The 17,652-nt window shown below is 53.1% G+C and overlaps 6 protein-coding genes across 6 annotated transcripts; 2 read left to right on the top strand and 4 right to left on the bottom strand.

Moving 5' to 3' along the window:
- Positions 1 to 619: 619 nt before the first annotated feature.
- Positions 620 to 3,114, bottom strand: D7B24_007895 (uncharacterized protein; the record flags this gene model as incomplete). The annotated part of the gene is made up of 3 exons (XM_028641998.1): positions 620 to 1,530; positions 1,600 to 2,865; positions 3,051 to 3,114. The coding sequence occupies 3 exons, from the start codon at positions 3,112 to 3,114 to the stop codon at positions 620 to 622; spliced, it is 2,241 nt and encodes a 746-aa protein (XP_028494057.1).
- A 928-nt stretch (positions 3,115 to 4,042) lies between these two features.
- Positions 4,043 to 4,577, top strand: D7B24_007896 (uncharacterized protein; the record flags this gene model as incomplete). The annotated part of the gene is made up of 3 exons (XM_028641999.1): positions 4,043 to 4,070; positions 4,131 to 4,267; positions 4,335 to 4,577. The coding sequence occupies 3 exons, from the start codon at positions 4,043 to 4,045 to the stop codon at positions 4,575 to 4,577; spliced, it is 408 nt and encodes a 135-aa protein (XP_028494058.1).
- Positions 4,578 to 6,596: 2,019 nt separating this feature from the next.
- D7B24_007897 (uncharacterized protein) lies at positions 6,597 to 8,353 on the top strand (the record flags this gene model as incomplete). The annotated part of the gene is made up of 4 exons (XM_028642000.1): positions 6,597 to 6,919; positions 6,971 to 7,175; positions 7,232 to 7,422; positions 7,468 to 8,353. 4 exons carry the CDS (start codon positions 6,597 to 6,599, stop codon positions 8,351 to 8,353), a joined length of 1,605 nt encoding a protein of 534 aa, XP_028494059.1.
- Positions 8,354 to 8,764: 411 nt separating this feature from the next.
- On the bottom strand, positions 8,765 to 10,195 carry D7B24_007898 (uncharacterized protein; the record flags this gene model as incomplete). The annotated part of the gene is made up of 1 exon (XM_028642001.1): positions 8,765 to 10,195. The coding sequence occupies one exon, from the start codon at positions 10,193 to 10,195 to the stop codon at positions 8,765 to 8,767; it is 1,431 nt and encodes a 476-aa protein (XP_028494060.1).
- Positions 10,196 to 10,703: 508 nt separating this feature from the next.
- Positions 10,704 to 13,292, bottom strand: AOX1_2 (Alternative oxidase, mitochondrial precursor; the record flags this gene model as incomplete). The annotated part of the gene is made up of 12 exons (XM_028642002.1): positions 10,704 to 10,842; positions 10,896 to 11,032; positions 11,084 to 11,576; positions 11,631 to 11,853; positions 11,901 to 12,065; positions 12,124 to 12,242; positions 12,292 to 12,428; positions 12,481 to 12,607; positions 12,663 to 12,710; positions 12,762 to 12,880; positions 12,935 to 13,160; positions 13,234 to 13,292. 12 exons carry the CDS (start codon positions 13,290 to 13,292, stop codon positions 10,704 to 10,706), a joined length of 1,992 nt encoding a protein of 663 aa, XP_028494061.1.
- Positions 13,293 to 15,747: 2,455 nt separating this feature from the next.
- D7B24_007900 (uncharacterized protein) lies at positions 15,748 to 16,382 on the bottom strand (the record flags this gene model as incomplete). Its single annotated transcript, XM_028642003.1, has 2 exons — positions 15,748 to 15,954; positions 16,017 to 16,382. The coding sequence occupies 2 exons, from the start codon at positions 16,380 to 16,382 to the stop codon at positions 15,748 to 15,750; spliced, it is 573 nt and encodes a 190-aa protein (XP_028494062.1).
- Between the last annotated feature and the right edge of the window lie 1,270 nt (positions 16,383 to 17,652).

Consider the following 17,652-nt stretch of genomic DNA (forward strand, 5'->3'; position numbering starts at 1 on the left):
TAGTACAGAAGACAACCAGTCCCATGCGTCCAAGAATAGGACGCCATATTGGACCATAAAGAAGCAACCGATGCCGACACGGCCAGACCCACGCGTCATAATTGTTTTTAAGATCATCGCTTCAGGCTATGTTCGACACTTTCGCTGAATACGGAGCCCTTCCGCTGCGTCAATCGTGTGCTCAAGACATGCCGCCTCACATTGATGACTTGAAAAAGACACCTCCCACTTTCTACTGCTAACAAGGTCTATGATCGCCGGCGGAGCCTATACTCCCTTGGCCTCTTCATGAGTGCCCTGCTCTAGTTTTTCCCACACTCATAGGAGGCTGCCGATTGACATGTCGATGAACTACCCTAACGCGCATCAGCATCGGCCCAAGGCCTGACATGAACGAGGTCATGACCACCAGAGCCAACGATGGCCTTAAAAAAAAGTGTGTTGCTGTACAAACAAGCCGTCCTTAAAGTTGCCGAACCGTATGTCCAGTCGTAAACGGGGACTTGACTTGATCAGAAATACCTGTCCTCGCTACACAAAGATGAATGTCCATGAGCCCCTCTTCAGCACTTATAGTTGTTACCCCTGCGTCATGTTTGGAGACAGCCCGTGCGGCTGTTTAGCTATTCATATTGTGAGTCTGTGCCGAGGTCCCATCAAACCCGGTACTCGCCTCTCCGGCGTACAGGGGCATACTGTCGCCGCTGTACATGTAGTCCAGACCGAGCGAGAAGGCGAGGTCCTGATCGTAGAGCGCCATGAACTGGTCTGTATCAAAAGCCAGCGGACCAGGCAGGAGGGACAGGGCCTGCGCGCCGCCGGAGAAATCTTGCCAGACAGAGGGCGCAACCGAAGAAGGCTGGCCGTTCGGACCAGGAAACGTGAGCCGTTCAGCGTTGCCGCCGATCCCAGGCCCTTGTTGCGCTGATCCGGATGCCGTCGCGGCGGCAGCAGCGTGCGAGAGAAGATGTAGCGGCGTCTCGAGAGACTGCTGCTCTTGTGCTTGGTCTGACCGCGCCGGGGGCCCATGACCGCCGCGATTGCTCCCCATGCAGTCCTTCAGCATGGCGAGCACGACAATGAATTTGGCGGCGGTCCTGCATCGGTTCCCCTCCGCGGCGGCGCGGAAATGGTGCTGCAGCTCGTCGATGCAGGGCCCGGCTCGGAGGTCTTCCCTCCTGAACGGGCTCAGGAGCTGCGGATCATCAACAAGAGTGAGATGTAATCTGACAAGCATGCTCGCTGCCCTGACGGCGCGCATGATGCCGAAGGTTGGGAGGCTTCGGACGACCTCGGGGCTCAGGGACAGAAATGCGCCCAAAACCATGTCGACATGCGAAAGACAACTTGAAATGGCGTCGGTGTTAGCCATGGTCATGAAGGCGGAATCAGCCATGATGACGCTACGGGGCGCTCTTGATGGTATGGCGGCGACGTTTGTCTTGTGTTGCCTTTCCTCAGGAGGCTGAATCCGAAGCACGTTATTGTAAACAGTAAGCGGAATGGCACTGAAGACCATTCGGAGACTTCCTAAAGGCTCGTCAGATGATGCAAGCCTGTCTGTAAGAAGGGCATAAAGCGGGGGGGGGGGAGACCTACCCTGTGCCATGCCCTTTGGTAATGAGTCCCTGAAGGTGCACAGATCTTGCTCGAGTTTCCTGAGGTAATACAGGGTCTGCGGTGCCTTGAAGATCTCATCAGGGTCATCCGGCAAGCCGCAGTACTGGTCAATATCTTCGGCAAGACGGCTCGCCCATACGACCGCACAGAGATATTCATCCGTCTCGTACCTTTCGGGCGATGTACGAAGTACCTCAAGGCTCTCGGTCATTGCTCTTGTCCAACGCAAGAGAAGCGGCCGCTTCATGGCATAGGCAGTGTTGGATGCCATAAAATAACACATCAGCCAGGTTCTGCGGGCATCAAGCGCCGTCGGGTCTATCGCGCTGATCTGTGTTGCGCGGCTGAATGCATATGCCCCGTATGGCACTGTCGGCTTCAAGGGTGTACAGCCGCCCAATCCAATGTCAATGGCCATGGAGATGCAGGTTGTCGTCAAATGGTAGATGTGTACTTGGTCGTATTCATCCGGCAACCAATACCATGTGACTGTAATTTGCAAAGCTTGGACGAGCTCGAGGTTCTTCTCTGCGCGGATCATGATCTTCTCGGCGAACACTCTGGTGAGTTCGCGCGAGAGCAACCGCTGCAGCTCCGGTGTATCGGTCGACGCGGCTGTTGCCACGGCGAGAAAGAGCGTGGGCCTCGTCTCGCGAAGCTCTGTCGCAGTAAGATCTAAGGGAAAGATGACGGCCGGCATGTGCGGGACGAGCTGGGTGTTGTACCGTGACAAGAGAGCGTCAGCCTTTTGAGAACTGATGATGCCGCGATCAACGATGTCCCCGGCGGGCATTCCTGCAGCGCCACCAGTAGGAGGTGTGTTGCTTTCGCCGCCACCTCCTGCCGAGCTGTTGTCGAGCGAATCTACGGCGGCTTCGGCGCCCCCCGCGCGTAGACTGGCCGTCAAGAGATCAATCTTCTTCTCAAGCTCCGTGACCCTGCTCACCGTCTTCTTCCTCATCTTCCTCGAGCCAGCCGGGGGGACGGTTGTGACGCATACTCTTGTTGCCTTGCGACATCGGAGGCACGGCCCGTGTGAGTCGTTGCTGATGCAGCGCACCTTCAGCCCACGGCACGAGTCGCAGGCCCTCGCACGCTGAACGGATTGGCCGACCGTCTGACTCTGCGTGGTGGTAACATCACCGTCCGGCGGCGCCACCCCGGGCGAGACCATGTCGCGGGAACTCAGTGTCAAGAACAAACGGGCTTCGGAAACTCTTTTCAGACGTGCGGGCTCATGGTTTGCTGCACCATGGAACGTTAGGGTCTTGGCTGTGAGAGCGATTTGGACAAGACAGAAGATTTCGCCGATTGCCGATCGGGACGGAAGAGACGGATGTGACCCGATGCCGATCGCCACAGAATGCCACCTGTTTTGCGCATATGTGCTGCTTAACTCCGTAGTGTACAGTGTTTAGAAGAATGTCAACAACTAACAGTCGACGGCGTTATCGAGGCATACGTTGAGTTAGCGTGGATGTCTTCGTCCATCATTGTCGTCTTTCCGCTTTTGGCCTGGATGTGTGGCCAGGTGGTGAAGCCCTGTGTGATACGCCTTTATTGGCCGTCCACGCCGAGGCCAGTCTACTCGGCCAGGTCGCGCCCCGGGTAGCATCTACTCAGACTGCTTGTTGGATAAACAACAATGCATCAGCAGGCGCAGGTCGGATTGCAAAGTGTACGCTATCATCTCGAAGGACATCAGGCTGTAAGCACCACTTGGACACGAAATATCGAAGTAATCTCATGGACAGGAACCGTCACGTAATGCCACGGACAAGATGTGATGAGTGTGAGACACACTTTTGAGAGGCCGAGCATGCATCATCCTGATTTCGCTCAATCTTCGTGGCCGTTGCTAGTGTTCCACTGAGGTCCTACGACTTAGGAAAACACAATGCCACTTGGGATGCAGGTTCGCGTGTACACCCGCTGCCGAGACTCTGTGAGAACGCGTCTTGCTATTTCTACATGCAAAAACCCTTTGTAGCCCCAATGGGCTGTACTCATGTGTTAAAAGAATAAGGGAATGCTGTCGTATGTCAGGAGTCACAAGTGGTGGCGTGGAACGAGCCCAACCACTAGCAGCAAGTATGGATCGGAACACGATCGCGGATGGAAACGGCAGTTTGTTCTTTGATTCGAGCTCAAAGGAGAACCATGGTGCACTGCTGCTTCTATGTTTCAAACGACTCGTAGAACATATCGATGTGACTTTTTTTCGAGGCCGCGTGGGACCGTCGACGATGCAGTAACGATACAGGAAAAAGGCTCAACTACGAACTTGAAGTATAAAAGGGTTGTTGATATCCCCAGCTCGAAGTATGAACGCTCCTATCCAACAAGCCACTCATCGGTGTCCACACCTGCGTCAGACGCCCGCATCAGACCTTATTGCACTATTCCCTCAATATTGCTCAAAATGCCTTCTTCTGCCGAGCAGAACATTGGTAAGCCGTGCCATGGGTGCAAGCCTCGATGTGAACTGGGCCGCTAACATCTCCGAAAAGGTGCCGTCATTAACCTCACAGCGCCGGAGGAAGGGAACACGCAGTGGGTTGCTACACAGGTTGATGTGCATCGTGGCCTGCCACCAGGCAACCCAAAGAGCCGCCATGAAATTGATTGGGGCATGGGTCCCATAAAAGTATGCTGGAAATGACCTTTGACCGGGGGCTAGAGGTTGCTAAAGACTTTGCTAACCAACTTCTAAGATCAGTGGATACATTGATACAGATACGTTCGAGATTGGAATCAGTGTCAGCATTCTTGGCATCAATGTAGGAAACATCTACGGCAATCTCAAGGATGGTGTTGGCCTCAACATTGATCTTTTCCTTGCTGAGGGCAGCATCAAGCTGTATTTGAAGAATGGCAATGAGGTCTGGATCAATGTAGATGTCAGCGTCAAGTTCGATGGAAGCTTCCAGGGCGACTACAAGATCATTTCCTTCTAAGCTTGAAACAATACACAGTGTAGTGTAGACTAGTTCTAAGATCAAGTCAAGAGATCATTTTACAGAGTAGGCAAAAGCCATGGTCGCGATGTTTTCATTCACGTGGTACAAAGCGAGAAAATATTTGAACTTTGGGACATCTATGTGGCCATGACTATGCTTAGCAGTACTAACCTACTTCCTCAAATGACCTCTTGGTTCATCGACTCGGGGTGCAAGATGCGGTTCATTTCGGGGAACTCTGCCGCATCCTGGTTCAGGCGTGAGGTGAAGTCATGATCGATGCGATGAATTGAAGTAGATCCATGCACGATCTGTAAACCATGAACTTCGGAACAGTGCCGTAATGACTCCTCGAGTGTACGTCGCAAAGTTCTCATGGCAAGAGACAAATCGCCTTGAGCTTGCTGAGTACTGCGCCAGAAGACAGTTGGCCGTCACTCTGCTGATACCGTGAAGCGCAACAAAATCCCTCCGCATTCTCGCTGTCCCACAAAATGAGACTCTTCAGCTTCGGCATGCACTGAAATGCGATGCGGTCTGCCATGACCATAAGATTGACAAACTCAGGTGCGCGGCAATGAAGGTGACGCTGTAGTAGAGCCGACGTCAGAACCTAGTTTTCGAGACGGGGGAAATTTGGCAACCCGACTACAAAAGCACTAGCCATTTTTTCTTTTAGCTGACATAGAGTGTGTTGCATAGAACAAGCGAAGTCGAGTGGCAAGATTGATGATCGGTGGGCCCATTTCTGCACCTGTGCTTAGATGTCCTGTGAAATGGCGATGCCTCTAGGACCTTAGCGAAGTCGAAAAGCTGATCATATCGTCTAAGTGGGCGCTGGACTCGCACGCGATATTGCATTCTTCCATTGTGGCTGGTAAGGCCCCCAGCACTGCGCGATACCCTCGGGAAAAGCGCTCCGATTCTGCATGATCCAGCTTAGTCCACATCTTATGACGCAAGCTCCGCTAATTCGGTAAAACTTGACGTACGAGACATGCGAGGATTTGAGGAGACATTGGCGATAGTAGTGACGCCTGAGGACCAAGGTGTTGATGATGGGGGCAGGGGCCATATATCTCTGTCTCATTTGCCCGTTTTGCGTCGATGTATTCTTTGACGAAATATTGAGACGGACGACGGCCTAGCACAGACAAAGATTCGTTTCTTGGCGCCCAAGAGAGGTACAGGGTGCTCTCCAGAGCAGTTCCGGTCCCATCCAGGCCATGTACTGTTCCCTGCTGTGGTGATCTTCACCTAAACGAACGTCCCTTGATGGTGGTGCTAGACTGGTCACTGTGCAGGCAGGTCATGAATCCCTTCGAATCTCTGCGCTTGCTGTTACATCTGCTGTCGCATCTGCTGTCGTGTCAAATTGATCTGGGATACTGCCTCCCTAACGCTTAGATATCATAAGCAATGAAGCTCCGACACACACTTCCTGCCAGAGAATCCACTCAATATCCTAGCCCTCCATCCCTTTAGCAGCGAGAACGGTCCCAGGTACTTTAGAGCCCAGGAGAGCGGCTCGACCGCCTACTTGAAATATTATTATCTGATAGAGTGCGATCAAGCGATATTATATGACTGGTCCGGAAGCTGAATTATGCCATAATATCTGGAGCGCCTAGTGCGTGCCATTGTACCTCAGGTCGTTCTCACTCTTAAAGGGATGAGGCAACTCTAGGCATCTGGGGTTGGTGCTAGCTCTGTTGGGCGATCCTAAGCGCCTCTAGCGAGCCAAGTTTGTCTTAGACCACGAGGCCCCAGGATCGGCGCTTACCCCAGACGCGGGGAAAGGGGTGTTGTCAGCGGTTCGCGATTCCGTTTCTGGACAATCGAACCGCCCATCACCCCGGAACGAACAGATCGCGGGCTTGTCATTTAGGTCATCGGCAATTTCATTTCACGTGGTAATAGAGATATTCGACTTTATAAAGTTATCGACCAGCGACCAGGTATCGCAACCACCCCCAACTCTGCGACCACGCAAGACAATTTCTACCCCCAATCACCATGGATCAAACCAATAGGACAATCGCCGACGAGAAGGCCGAGTCCTACCAGCATGAAGATACGCAGGATGCGCAGCTAGCCCATCTCTCTGGCCAGGAAGAGCACGACGAAGGCATCTGGAAGTCCTTCGTGAACAACCCCTGGGCCTGCACCTGGTGTATCTATGCAATTTGGTGCATTATTCTCATCAGTTTCGATTTGCAGGCCGCTGGCGCAGTTGTCGGAATTCCGCAGTTCCGCAAAGATTTCGGCTTCGAGTACAACGGCGATTTCGTGATTCCCGCTGGATGGCAGTCAGCCTTTAGTGGCGCCCCAGTCGCTTCGTCAGTCAAATTCTCAACTATGCTTGATGATTGTAGCTAATGAAATGCTAGAGCTGTGATCTCATCACTCGTTTCAGCTGAGATCGCCGATTGGATTGGACGCAAGAAGGTTCTTGCTGGTGCCTTGCTCATCTCCTTTGCTGCCGTTGCCATTGAGTTTGTTGCAACTACAAATGCCGTCTTTTTCGCCGGAAAGCTGCTGAATGGCTTCATGGTCGGCGCTGTGGCTACCGTCATGGTCAGCTACATCGGAGAGGTATATCTAAAAGTTCCCCGACAGAGTTGGAAGTGATGACTCTAACCTTAATGCAGATTACCCCTTTGGCCTTGCGCGGTGTTTTCACCTGCGGTATCGGAGTAGCCTACGGGATAGGGCCCCTTGTTGCCTTCATCGTTATCAACTATACGGGCAACGTCGAGACACGTTGGGCCTACCGAGCCGTCTTCTGTGCCCAGTGGGGTTTTGCTGGAGTCGCATTTGCCTTGGTTCCCTTCATGCCCGAGTAAGCTACCACGTTCCAGGCGCTAAATCCCCAGCTAACCGGCAGATCACCTTGGTGGCTTATGTCTAAAGGTCGCGCCGAAAAGGCCCTCAAGAGTATGCGCCAGCTCGGATATTCAGGAGAAGAAGGCCAGAAGAGGCTTGCACTCATTGACCAGACGCTCGAACATGTTCGCGCCGAAACTCACGGCGTGACCTACATTGAATGCCTTCGCAAGTCGAATCTTCGCCGCACCATGATTAGCATTATGCCCCTCTGTATCCAGGCATTTTCAGGCATCGCCTTCGTGGCTGGTTACTTCACCTACTACCTGCAGCTTGCCGGTTACTCCACGGAGATGAGCTACCGTATCCAGATCGCACAGCCGGTTCTGTCCATTGTCGGCAACCTGATGGCCGCCGCTATGGTCGACAGGATCGGCCGACGTGACCTCACTTTCTGGGGCCTTGTTGTGCTGACTATTTTCCTGCTCATCACGGGTGGTCTGGGTCTAGGATCCTCGCAAGCAACGGTGACAGGCACCGTCGCCTTCATCCTCATCTACAGTTGGTGGTACAATGTGTCGATTGGTTCGACGGCCTTCTCGTTGCTGTGTGAGGTATCGACGTCCAGACTCCGTGTCAAGACTATCGCCATAGGATACGCCGTGCAGAACTCCATCACTGTGGCCTGGCAATTTTTGATCCCCTTCATGTTCAACCCCGACCAAGGAAACCTGGGTGCCAAGATTGCATTCATCTTTGGTGGCCTGACTCTCTTCTCGCTAGCCTACCTGTGGTGGTGCCAGCCGGAGACAGCAGGGCGGTCGTACCAGGAACTTGACGAAATGTTTGCGGCGGGTGTGCCTGCGCGAAAGTTCAAGTCGTACAAGACGAACGTACAACTTCAAAACGAGGTAGCAGCTCAAGGGCTGGCAAAGGGGGGGCTCTAGGCTCGGCTGTCGGCTGGGTGTTACATATTGATGGTGGCATTGACTTGGTCAGTGGCTATCACGCGGTGCCAGGTGGCCTGAACCCGTGCCTCCTCTAGCCTCGTCCTAGGCACCCTCCTGCCCTATAGAATAGCTTCTCAATACTACACCCTTTCTTCCACACCACTCGATCTCCTCTAACACTAAAAGCTTCGATTTTGAGACTGAATAATGTATACATATTTAGATCCATCTTGAAGTCATTGCATGTATTGGATGTTATGATGATGTGTAGTCTTGGAATACACGATCGTACCTCCATAGTGAGACTCAACACTCTCAGGCTTAAGCTGCATTGGCGGGCGCAACTATCATCCAGGGAGTCACTCATCAATGACGAAGTTGAGATTTTGGTCAATTTAGACTCTAATACTAGGTGCTCTTCCAATCCTTATCAAATGGCTGAAGAATCACCCTGCGATAGCTCGTTAATGCCGGTGTTCCACTGTCTGTCACCTCGAGAATCAGATGCAGCAGCAGCCCTCTCTCAATCTGCTTCTTCTCCCTGAACAGCACGCACGACTTCTCCCTCGGCGCTATCGTCACCTCAACCTTGCTGCCTTGCTCGTTCACCGACTTAATCTCAAGCTCTGACACCTCGGCTGTGTGATATGTCTGCTTGGCACTTGGCTCGCGGTACTGAAACCACTTGAACGTGAGTGTGTCGCCGTCAGGATCATAAGACGATGATGCATCGAGAGTAACGGTGCTCCCGGCCGCGACGTCTCGGCAGAGTGGCTCCAGACCGATATCGCTGTCGATGGAGATGATAGGATGATGATTCGCTTTTGTGAAATCGGGCGACAATGACCATTGCATACGCGCCGCAAAATCGTCCTGAAAGGCTGCCCGCCAGCGCCAAATGGTGGCCTTATTGCTGACGTACACATTGCCATCCTGACCGATGACCATGTCGGAGACGTCAGCGTGGTGGCCCTTTGAAATGCCGTGCTCGGAAACATTAGTGGGTAGATATCGACCGCCCCAAGAACCGAAGGAGGGCTCCTCCGGGACCCCGAGGCCATTTTGAATGAGATAGAGGAAGGTTGGGGTATCGCCCTCAATGATGAATTCAAAGTTGGGGTAGCATGCGCCCAAGGGTCCGATCTGAATGTTCTTCTTCAACCACTCCGCAGTGATGCGCGATGTGTCGGGGCCAGTCTGGTCGCAAGGGGCGGATATGCCGGTCCATGTGGCATTTGCATACTGGTTCCAGCCGTGGACGGAGCATATGTAGAGGATTTCGGGCCACTGTTGGCGAACCCACGCGCCCGAGTCGTCCTGGTCGGAAATGCTGTAGACGCGAAGTTTTGAGCGCAGCGAAGCGGCATCAGGGCGGTCGCGGATGTGATGAAGGACTTGGGCGAGCACATTCGTGCCGCCCCAGACGAGGATCCAGAGGGGGCTTTCTGATGACGAGGTAATGCTTTCAAGAAGCAACTTTCCACCTTCGCTAAGGGGAACATCGTCACCTACAGCAGCCATGCCATAGACTGGAGGGCCAGATTTGACTATGTTGCGGAAGTAGTCGGCTGAGGGATAAGGATGGCTCGGGTGAACGTGAGCGTTCAGGTTGTCAACTACTTGGGCGTACCCGTCGATGATTTGATGGAGGTTTTCCGGAGCCACACTATCCCGGAGCCATGTTGATGTACAGGCAACGACACCTTCTGTTCGGAACTGGTTGGCGTAGGTCAGGTACCTACAGAACGACTCAGCATCATCTGGTTCATTGGTGATGTCGGTCAAGATGAAGACGCGAGGCTTGGTTGTGAAAGAGATTGAGCGGTCAAATGCAGCCATGGTGATGGTCGGTGTCTTGAGATGGTTCTTTTCGTTTGTGTATCTTGTGTTTGATCAAATTGCTTTGCTGCGATACAAATGGTTGTCTTGACCAGAGGGGAGCAATAAAATGGTCGGATACAAGTCTCACATAGTATATCATTTGAGTAGTTGGACAGATGGCTGGGTCAGGGGCCGATTTTATCCGGGCCATCGTAGGCTCGTGGGGGGTTGACCCGACCCCTCAATCTGGAGTTGTGAATGGCCCAAAGCGGAAAGTTTAAGCACCACTAGCCGGACCATCGGATCCTGTTTCGGCTAGGAGTCATATCGGAACCTCGCTGCTCTTCGCACACCGAGCTGTTTGACCACAACCCACAAGCGTCAAGAATGATCCAAATAACGCAGCAGACATGTCATGTTGCTTATCTGAATGTTCATGGATTATCAATCATCAGTTGCCACGATACAAGCTAAGGTAAAGACAGCAGCTGGAGAAGACGAAACAAAGATCGGATCCTATGAAAATTTACAGGCGGGAATTGAGTGTAAACTCTCCCGGAGCGTGGTAGTTCGGGACCTTCATGTTGAGAGCGTCGCCTGAGTAGCCCAAGTCTTCCGCAACGAGCATGGCTGCCTTCTCGCCGATCAAAAGGGCAGTCGAGTATCTTCTCATGTTAGCTATTGTTCTCACTCCAGACATCTGTAGATGGTAGCTTACGTGTTGCAGCCCACGTTATCAGGGCAAATACTGAGGTCAGCAACCTTGAGGCCCTTGACGCCATGTACATTGAGGCGTTCGTCGAGGACGCCGTGCTTGACGATGCTATTGCCCTCGCGAGGCGCCATTGAACAGGTCTAGAGATTGGTCAGCTGGCATGACAACCCGTAGAATCTTTCAGTACTTACCCCAAGACTGTGCCAAGTCGTTTCGACGTGCCTCTTCACCCACTCCTCAACAGCCTTGATGTCGTCGTTGCTGTACTCAAGTGGCTTCCTCACGTCCTTGCAGCTGCTCGAGACGGTGAACTTCTTGTCCGCCCTCGTCTCGGCTTCGCAGAGGGGCTGCGTCCAGCTGCCATGCTGGATGCCTGCAGTCAGGTTGCCAGGCAGAGCGTACTGATTCGTGGAGGCTAGATCAAGATCAAGTGCCTTGGCGGGCGATGAGTAGTTGAAGGTAGGGTGCATGTTCGCGACTTCGCCAGCATAGGCATCCATGCGACGCGCTGTCTCGCGCGATTTGATGTAGCCCCATACCATCGGGACCATGTCGCGCTCATCGTTCATGAAACCAGCGTCAAAGTCTGGGTTAGCATAAGGGTCGGCCGAGGTGATGTGAGTGCTTCCGCGCGAGAAAGGGTACTCGAGGAAGTGAAACATTGTGAAGAAGTTTCCCGGGGGCCTGTTTGAAGAGGATTAGTGCCCGACCTATTGTGGAAATCCGAGCGATACGTACATGAGCATATGGTCTCCGAACCACCCAGCAATGACGGAGTAGTGCATCACCGGCTTGTCAGGTTTGTTTTCAAAGTACGACTTCCAGCCGTCCTTGAAGTGAGGGGTCGGCCACCTTTCGAACTCTTCGAGTTCTTCCTTTGAGGGACGGATCTTGACTCCGGCATCAATGCCGTTTGTAGCCAGAGGGCCGGTGCCCTTGATGTTCCACTCATCGAAGACGCCTAGAGAATGTCAGCGAGGCCCAGCAACGAATGACACAAATACTCACGTTTCTGAGTCTCGGGGTCCCCTCTGACAAAGTTATCGAAGCTCTCCGTTCCAGGCTTTGCTCGGAAGACCGAGAAGGTCAGATAATGATCCTGGAAGTTGAGGCCGACGCCAGGTAAGTCGACGATGGGCTTGACGCCAGCTGCCCTGAGCTTTTCAGGGTGGCCTGCGAGTGGTCAGAGCCAAGCTGACTAGATAATCTCAAAAGGACTTCAGAATCTTACCAATACCAGATCGCTGAAGGACAAGAGGAGACGACAGCGTTCCGCAAGAAACCACGATCTGCTTGCGAGCTCGGAAAATCCGAGGCTTAATCTGTGCGCGCTCGAGTGGCTTCATTGGTCTTGACAAAAGTTAATTGATGCCCAATCTGAATTGAAGGTTGTTCTTACACAGTCTGCACTGCTACAGCGCGGCCGTTCTCGATGATGACCTTGTCGATCTTGGTGTTGCAAGCTAGATAAAGATTCGAGTGCACAGCCCGCGTGGAATGAATGTAGGCGTGAGCACTATCACTGCGGCGGCCAGTCTGTATGGTTTCGTCAACTCCTATGATCTGGAAAATGCTTGCATGTACTCACGTCGCGGTTGATCCACTTGAGCCAATGCTCAGCACCATGGCCGATGGACAAGTCCTGGAGATCATCGACCACAGGAATGTCTTGAGACTCGGCAGCTCTGAGGAAGTCTTCCTTAATAGGATAGGTGCTGGTTGATATTGTGAGTACAAGCCTTCGTCAACAATCCAGTAAGTTATGCTTACTAGTTGCCGAAAGACACCTTGATCGGGCCTTCAAAGCCGTGCGTGTCCCTGGTTGTGTGTCAGCATGAGCTTTTTACTTGGCAGAACGACCATATATACCGGTTATGAGAAGCCCGCTGATATGTCTCGTGCTTCTTCATCAAAGGGATCAACTCCTTCGTGGACCAGCCCTTGGCTTGGAAGTCGTCGTAATCCGAGGCTGACGCACGGGTGTACATCTAGCTCTCGTTAGAAGGTGGGAATTTTCAACATCATCGCTCGAGTGTTCTTACCATGAAGTTGATCGAAGACCCTCCACCAAGGATGTTCGCACAAGGCACAATAGCCTTGCGGCCCGCCAGATGCTCCGACGGCCTGGACTCATAGAACGTGGCCGTCTTCGAGTCCAGCTTCATGTTGCGTGGGTAAATACCAGGCCGGAAGACCCATGGATTGTTGAGATTGTTCTCTCCGCCCTCAATGAGGAGGACGGAGAGATTGTGATCCAAATTGGCAAGCCTACAGAAAGGCGTCAGTGACGTAACCTGGAAGTACATTGAACAAGGGGACTGACCGCCCAGCAACGACACACCCTGTGCTACCACCTCCGCAAACGATGATATCAAACTCTTCAGGAATTGCACCGCTCATGGTCTGTTTCTGCCCTTGGCTGTTGGCTATTAGTTTACTTTGGATCAATTTCAGAGTTTGCAGCTGGAGGATAAGAGCTGCTTCATGACGAAAGTTTGCTGATCGAGACTTGGGAGACGAGTTTATGTAGAAAATTAGAGACCTTCAGTAGGCACAACAAGCCGATGAACCCCAACCGATCATTCCATCCGGTGCAGAAACCAGAGGCTGCCGCATGACCGACCCCTCACGATTGTCTCAATGATCCAGGCAGCTCCATGCAGGCTTGATGCCTGAAGCTCCTCGCCAACATCACCATCCAGCCTGCATTATTGGCCAATTGATTCATTGGCAGATCGGTGGTAGTCTTGGTTGGACACGCGCGTCCTAGCCTCTGGAGAGTCTTCCTGTCCCCCCTCCTTCTCCTCAGCAGAACCCTATTCGCCCGGGAGGAGGCACATCAAACTTGGCGACGTATGCATCTTCTGGTCCCAGAAGGATCGAACAATCATAACCAGTCATTTATTTCCGAGTGTGGAGGGTTATGACCAGTCAAGTTGATACATAAGAAGAGGGGTAGAAAGAAGATGACCGGGCAGGTCATGGCACTCGGGCCGGACAAGTCAGCGGCCCAGATGGAAGCTTCGGTGGTTGCAGCGGATACAGCCTTGTACGGACATTTCCCGGTGACTGTGAAGATCATCTTGGAATTCATCAGCATCTCTGGAACTCCAGGCAGCCTCTCAAGCACTTGACAGTGTAGCGGCTGCAGACATTGATACCATGAGGACGTCTTGCAGCATCGTTTTCAAGCGAGCTTCATGTATGTCCAAGATGCAGGAGACTGAAGATAGACAATGGCAAAAGAATAAACCACCAAAAGCTTCCACATACAACAGAGAAATCCCCTTGACATGAATCCCCGGAGCTTCCGTTCGGTGATAGCTCGGAATGCATGGACAGAAACAGCTTCCCCAGAATCTGCACCCCGCAACCTTGGCATCGGTGAAGAGGATGACAATGCCACACTGATCGGATAGAGGTCTCCTCCATGAAGGAGAAGAGACCATTGTTTTCTTGGCGATGATACGACTTCGACGTCAGGAAACATGGAGCTGCGCCCGTTTCATGACACGGCGGTGCTGGTGTGGTCGAAGCTAGCTGAGCCTTGATTCGTCAGTAGCCAGCGTCGCAAACATGGGCACGGGATTGGATGAAGCTTTCCTGCAGCTACGCGGCTGTGCGCGAGCTTCCTCCCCTCCCTAGGCTCTGGCTGGAAGCTGGGGAAAGGAGGGGAAGGTCTCGGCTAGTGCTTTAAACATGTCCGTGTAGCCGTGTGTCGTGTTGGTGACGAGTTGGTCCTCTGTCGCTTTTCCCCCGCACGTTGACGTTGCATGTAAGTTGGGGAACGTCGGCAGTTAAATCTGGTTCAGTATGCTCCGTTTCCCCGGATGAATAGAATGATCATCTGAGTAAGACATTAGTCTCGAAGTTGCTTCCCCAATTTTACCCGCCGGCGGCGGAGATGATGTTCGTGGATCGCTCGGGTCTGGCCATTCGGGGCAGTCCAAGTGTTACTGCATCCATCAGCCCTCTCTACCTTGTCGACAGTCAACGAGGTGGGGAACTCCTCCTGCTGTGCTACCTTGCGTGCCCTCATGTGAAAGAGTTGTTAAGCGTGGCAACCCCTTCAGGCTGACCATGTTCTGATCCCATTTGATCAATTTTTAGGGGGCGTGTTTGTTGGTCACCAGGAAGGTCGACATGGAATGTGATGCCTTTGCAGCATGGTGGCTGAGCTAGGCCGAGCCGCATTACACGTAAGGGAGGTTATAGGAAGAGCCCCGAAGTGCTAAGGTGAGCGGCTACGGGGCAGATGAGACGCTGATCCCCGACAGCTCAGGGGCCTGGTTGGTGCCACAGCGCGCGCCGAGATTCCATGGGAACTCTGGCAAACTGGTAAGGCCGTGGCACCTCATGTCTCGAAATCGATCTGCGCACCTCAGTTGGGTCAGTCGCAATGAGCAAATCAATGTTCCATTCCCATGCCTTCAAGTCTGGCCGCTGTTGTGTTCCGCACCGCGACCTACTGAGTCTCGGTGTATAACCGCTCCAGGCTATCTGCAAGCTCGACCATTCCCCTTTCCGTCCTCCCGTCTCCCTTGTAGTCGCCTGCCATAACACCCCCCGCCAATGTAGCCGTAATCATGTTCACATAGGTCTGCACATGCGACGGTGGCATGTGCTTCGCGAAATGCTCAGCCAGCTTCTCCGGCTCTACCGGAACGATCGAAATGCTCTTCCCCGACGCCTTCTCAAGTGCCTGCCGAACATCAAGCGTTGAGTAGTGCCTCGGGCCGAACAATTCAAAGACGTAGGGGCACGAAGGCAGCATCTGGCCGGTTTCCAGTAGTTTCCGGGCACACGCGCGACCAACATCGACAATGCTCACCTACGCATCGTTAACCACAACATTTCATGACACAGAAAATTCTTGTTGACCGACCATTGGGATCTCGTAGTCTGCTGGTGTAAAGACAGACTCAAAATGAGCGGGCTCCTGCTTCACTGTTGCGAAGGCTTGGGTCCAATTTTCGTGAAACCAGCCCGGCTTGATGACCACTACCTCAGGCGCGCTTGCAGCGAGAATTTTATCAGTGATATGATTGATCTTCAGAACACCCTAACAAGTGTTAGTTGTCTTGGGAAAGAAATCGAAGCCCAATGTCGTGGTGTGCTGCCTACAATGGCATCGGGATCGTATTGAGAACCCATCGCCGAGAAGATAAGGACCCGCTTCACGGAGGCGCGCTCAAGGCCGGCCTTGACATTGTTGGCGGCATTGGTGGCGAATTCGGCAACATTGACGTCCTCAAATGTGGGCGGCGGGATGTACAAGACAGCATCAGAGCCGGAGAAGTCGGGTGGGGCCTTGGAGACATCGCCTTGAACAGGCTCAAAGTTGGCATTGTCTGTGAACTCGGCGGGCGTCTTAGCTATGTCGCGGTAGACACCACGGACTCTGGGCTGGCTGGCGTGGCGGAGCAGGTTGCGGATCGTCTCTTTGCCGCCTTGTGAGGAGGCGGGGACGACGGTGATGTGGAGCGACATCTTGACTCTGCTAGTTTCACGAAGTTCGTGCTATCAGAGATGGCCTTTTCACTGATACTGTAAGCTGGGTGGCTTTCTTCTCGGCGCTGCATGTATTTAAATTGTTCCCACTGCCCCAATCACCCCGATCATGGCTGGCCATGGTGCTGCTCCTGGGTCAGAGCACAATGACGCTGCTTATGGAATACTGGATGACCGAGCAAGAATCGAGGCGAAAGCTGACCAGTCAGTTGGCGACAACAGCCATTCGTCGTCTCGCTTCATCCTCCGCCAAGGAGGATCGGCCTGACAAATGCGATACGGGGCTAATTGGTGATGAACTAACTACTCTGGAGGCCGTGGGCTGCCTAGTCGCTGCGGCACAGCGCTGGGCGACGTGCGGGTTCCGGCCAGAGCATCATGCCGCATTCCTGCGGCCCTGTCCCACTGCGCCTGGAAACCGCCCCAGCAGAATATGAAGGTGCAGCGCTTTGAGCACTGGATTTGACAGCTTCAGAAATGCTGTTCGAGAGCCCGGGAACTTCAGGGTCTGGTGTTATTCTGTTTCGATTGATGATGTTGTGGGAATCTGGTGCGTGAGCTATCAGGCGTAGTGGGTTGCCATCACAGGCCATTGTCAGGAGTTCACACAGCTACGTAGTGGGTTGGTGCAGTGACTGCCCCTAGATCTACAACCGAAAATTCCGATAGCTCGCTGATTATGAGATTCATTCAAGCGATTGCGTCGTTCTCCGTGAGGAGAGGAGGCGTTGGTCAGATGTCTTGGTGTGTGCCGCAGCCCTTCCGCAGCCTCGACTCCCATCCCTCAATGACTAAGAGCACGTCGTGTAGGGGGCAAAAGAAAAAACGCCCCTGCTGTCACAAGGAAAATATTCTGTTGTAACTCTCATAGGGCTGAGGCTAGAATATAGCCCGCGGCCTTCATGTTGTTGAGCGCTGTGCCCAGTGCCGCTCCGCTGATACAGGCGGGGCTGAAGGCCGCGGACTTCGGCCTTCAGCTGGCACGGGCGCGGCGTCCAAGTGGAGGTGCCGCGCTTTACCCTCCGTCGCGCACCTCAGTCACGTTACTTGCAGTGGGCGAAACGACAGCCAAATTGACGATGTCGGCACAACTGAGACGCGTAAAAGGCGCTTTCGCTCAACGGGGATGGAAAACGCGGCCACCGCTAGAATGAACTATCTTCCAATCCATTATGCGGCTGGATGGATATAAACAGGTCGTTCGTCGCTTCGTAGTTCATCAGAAACACTAACTCTTCTGCGGCATCTG

The sequence above is a fragment of the Verticillium nonalfalfae genome (genome assembly GCF_003724135.2).
Source record: "Verticillium nonalfalfae strain VnAa140/NRRL 66861 chromosome Unknown scaffold_67, whole genome shotgun sequence".
Lineage (NCBI taxonomy): Eukaryota > Fungi > Ascomycota > Sordariomycetes > Glomerellales > Plectosphaerellaceae > Verticillium > Verticillium nonalfalfae.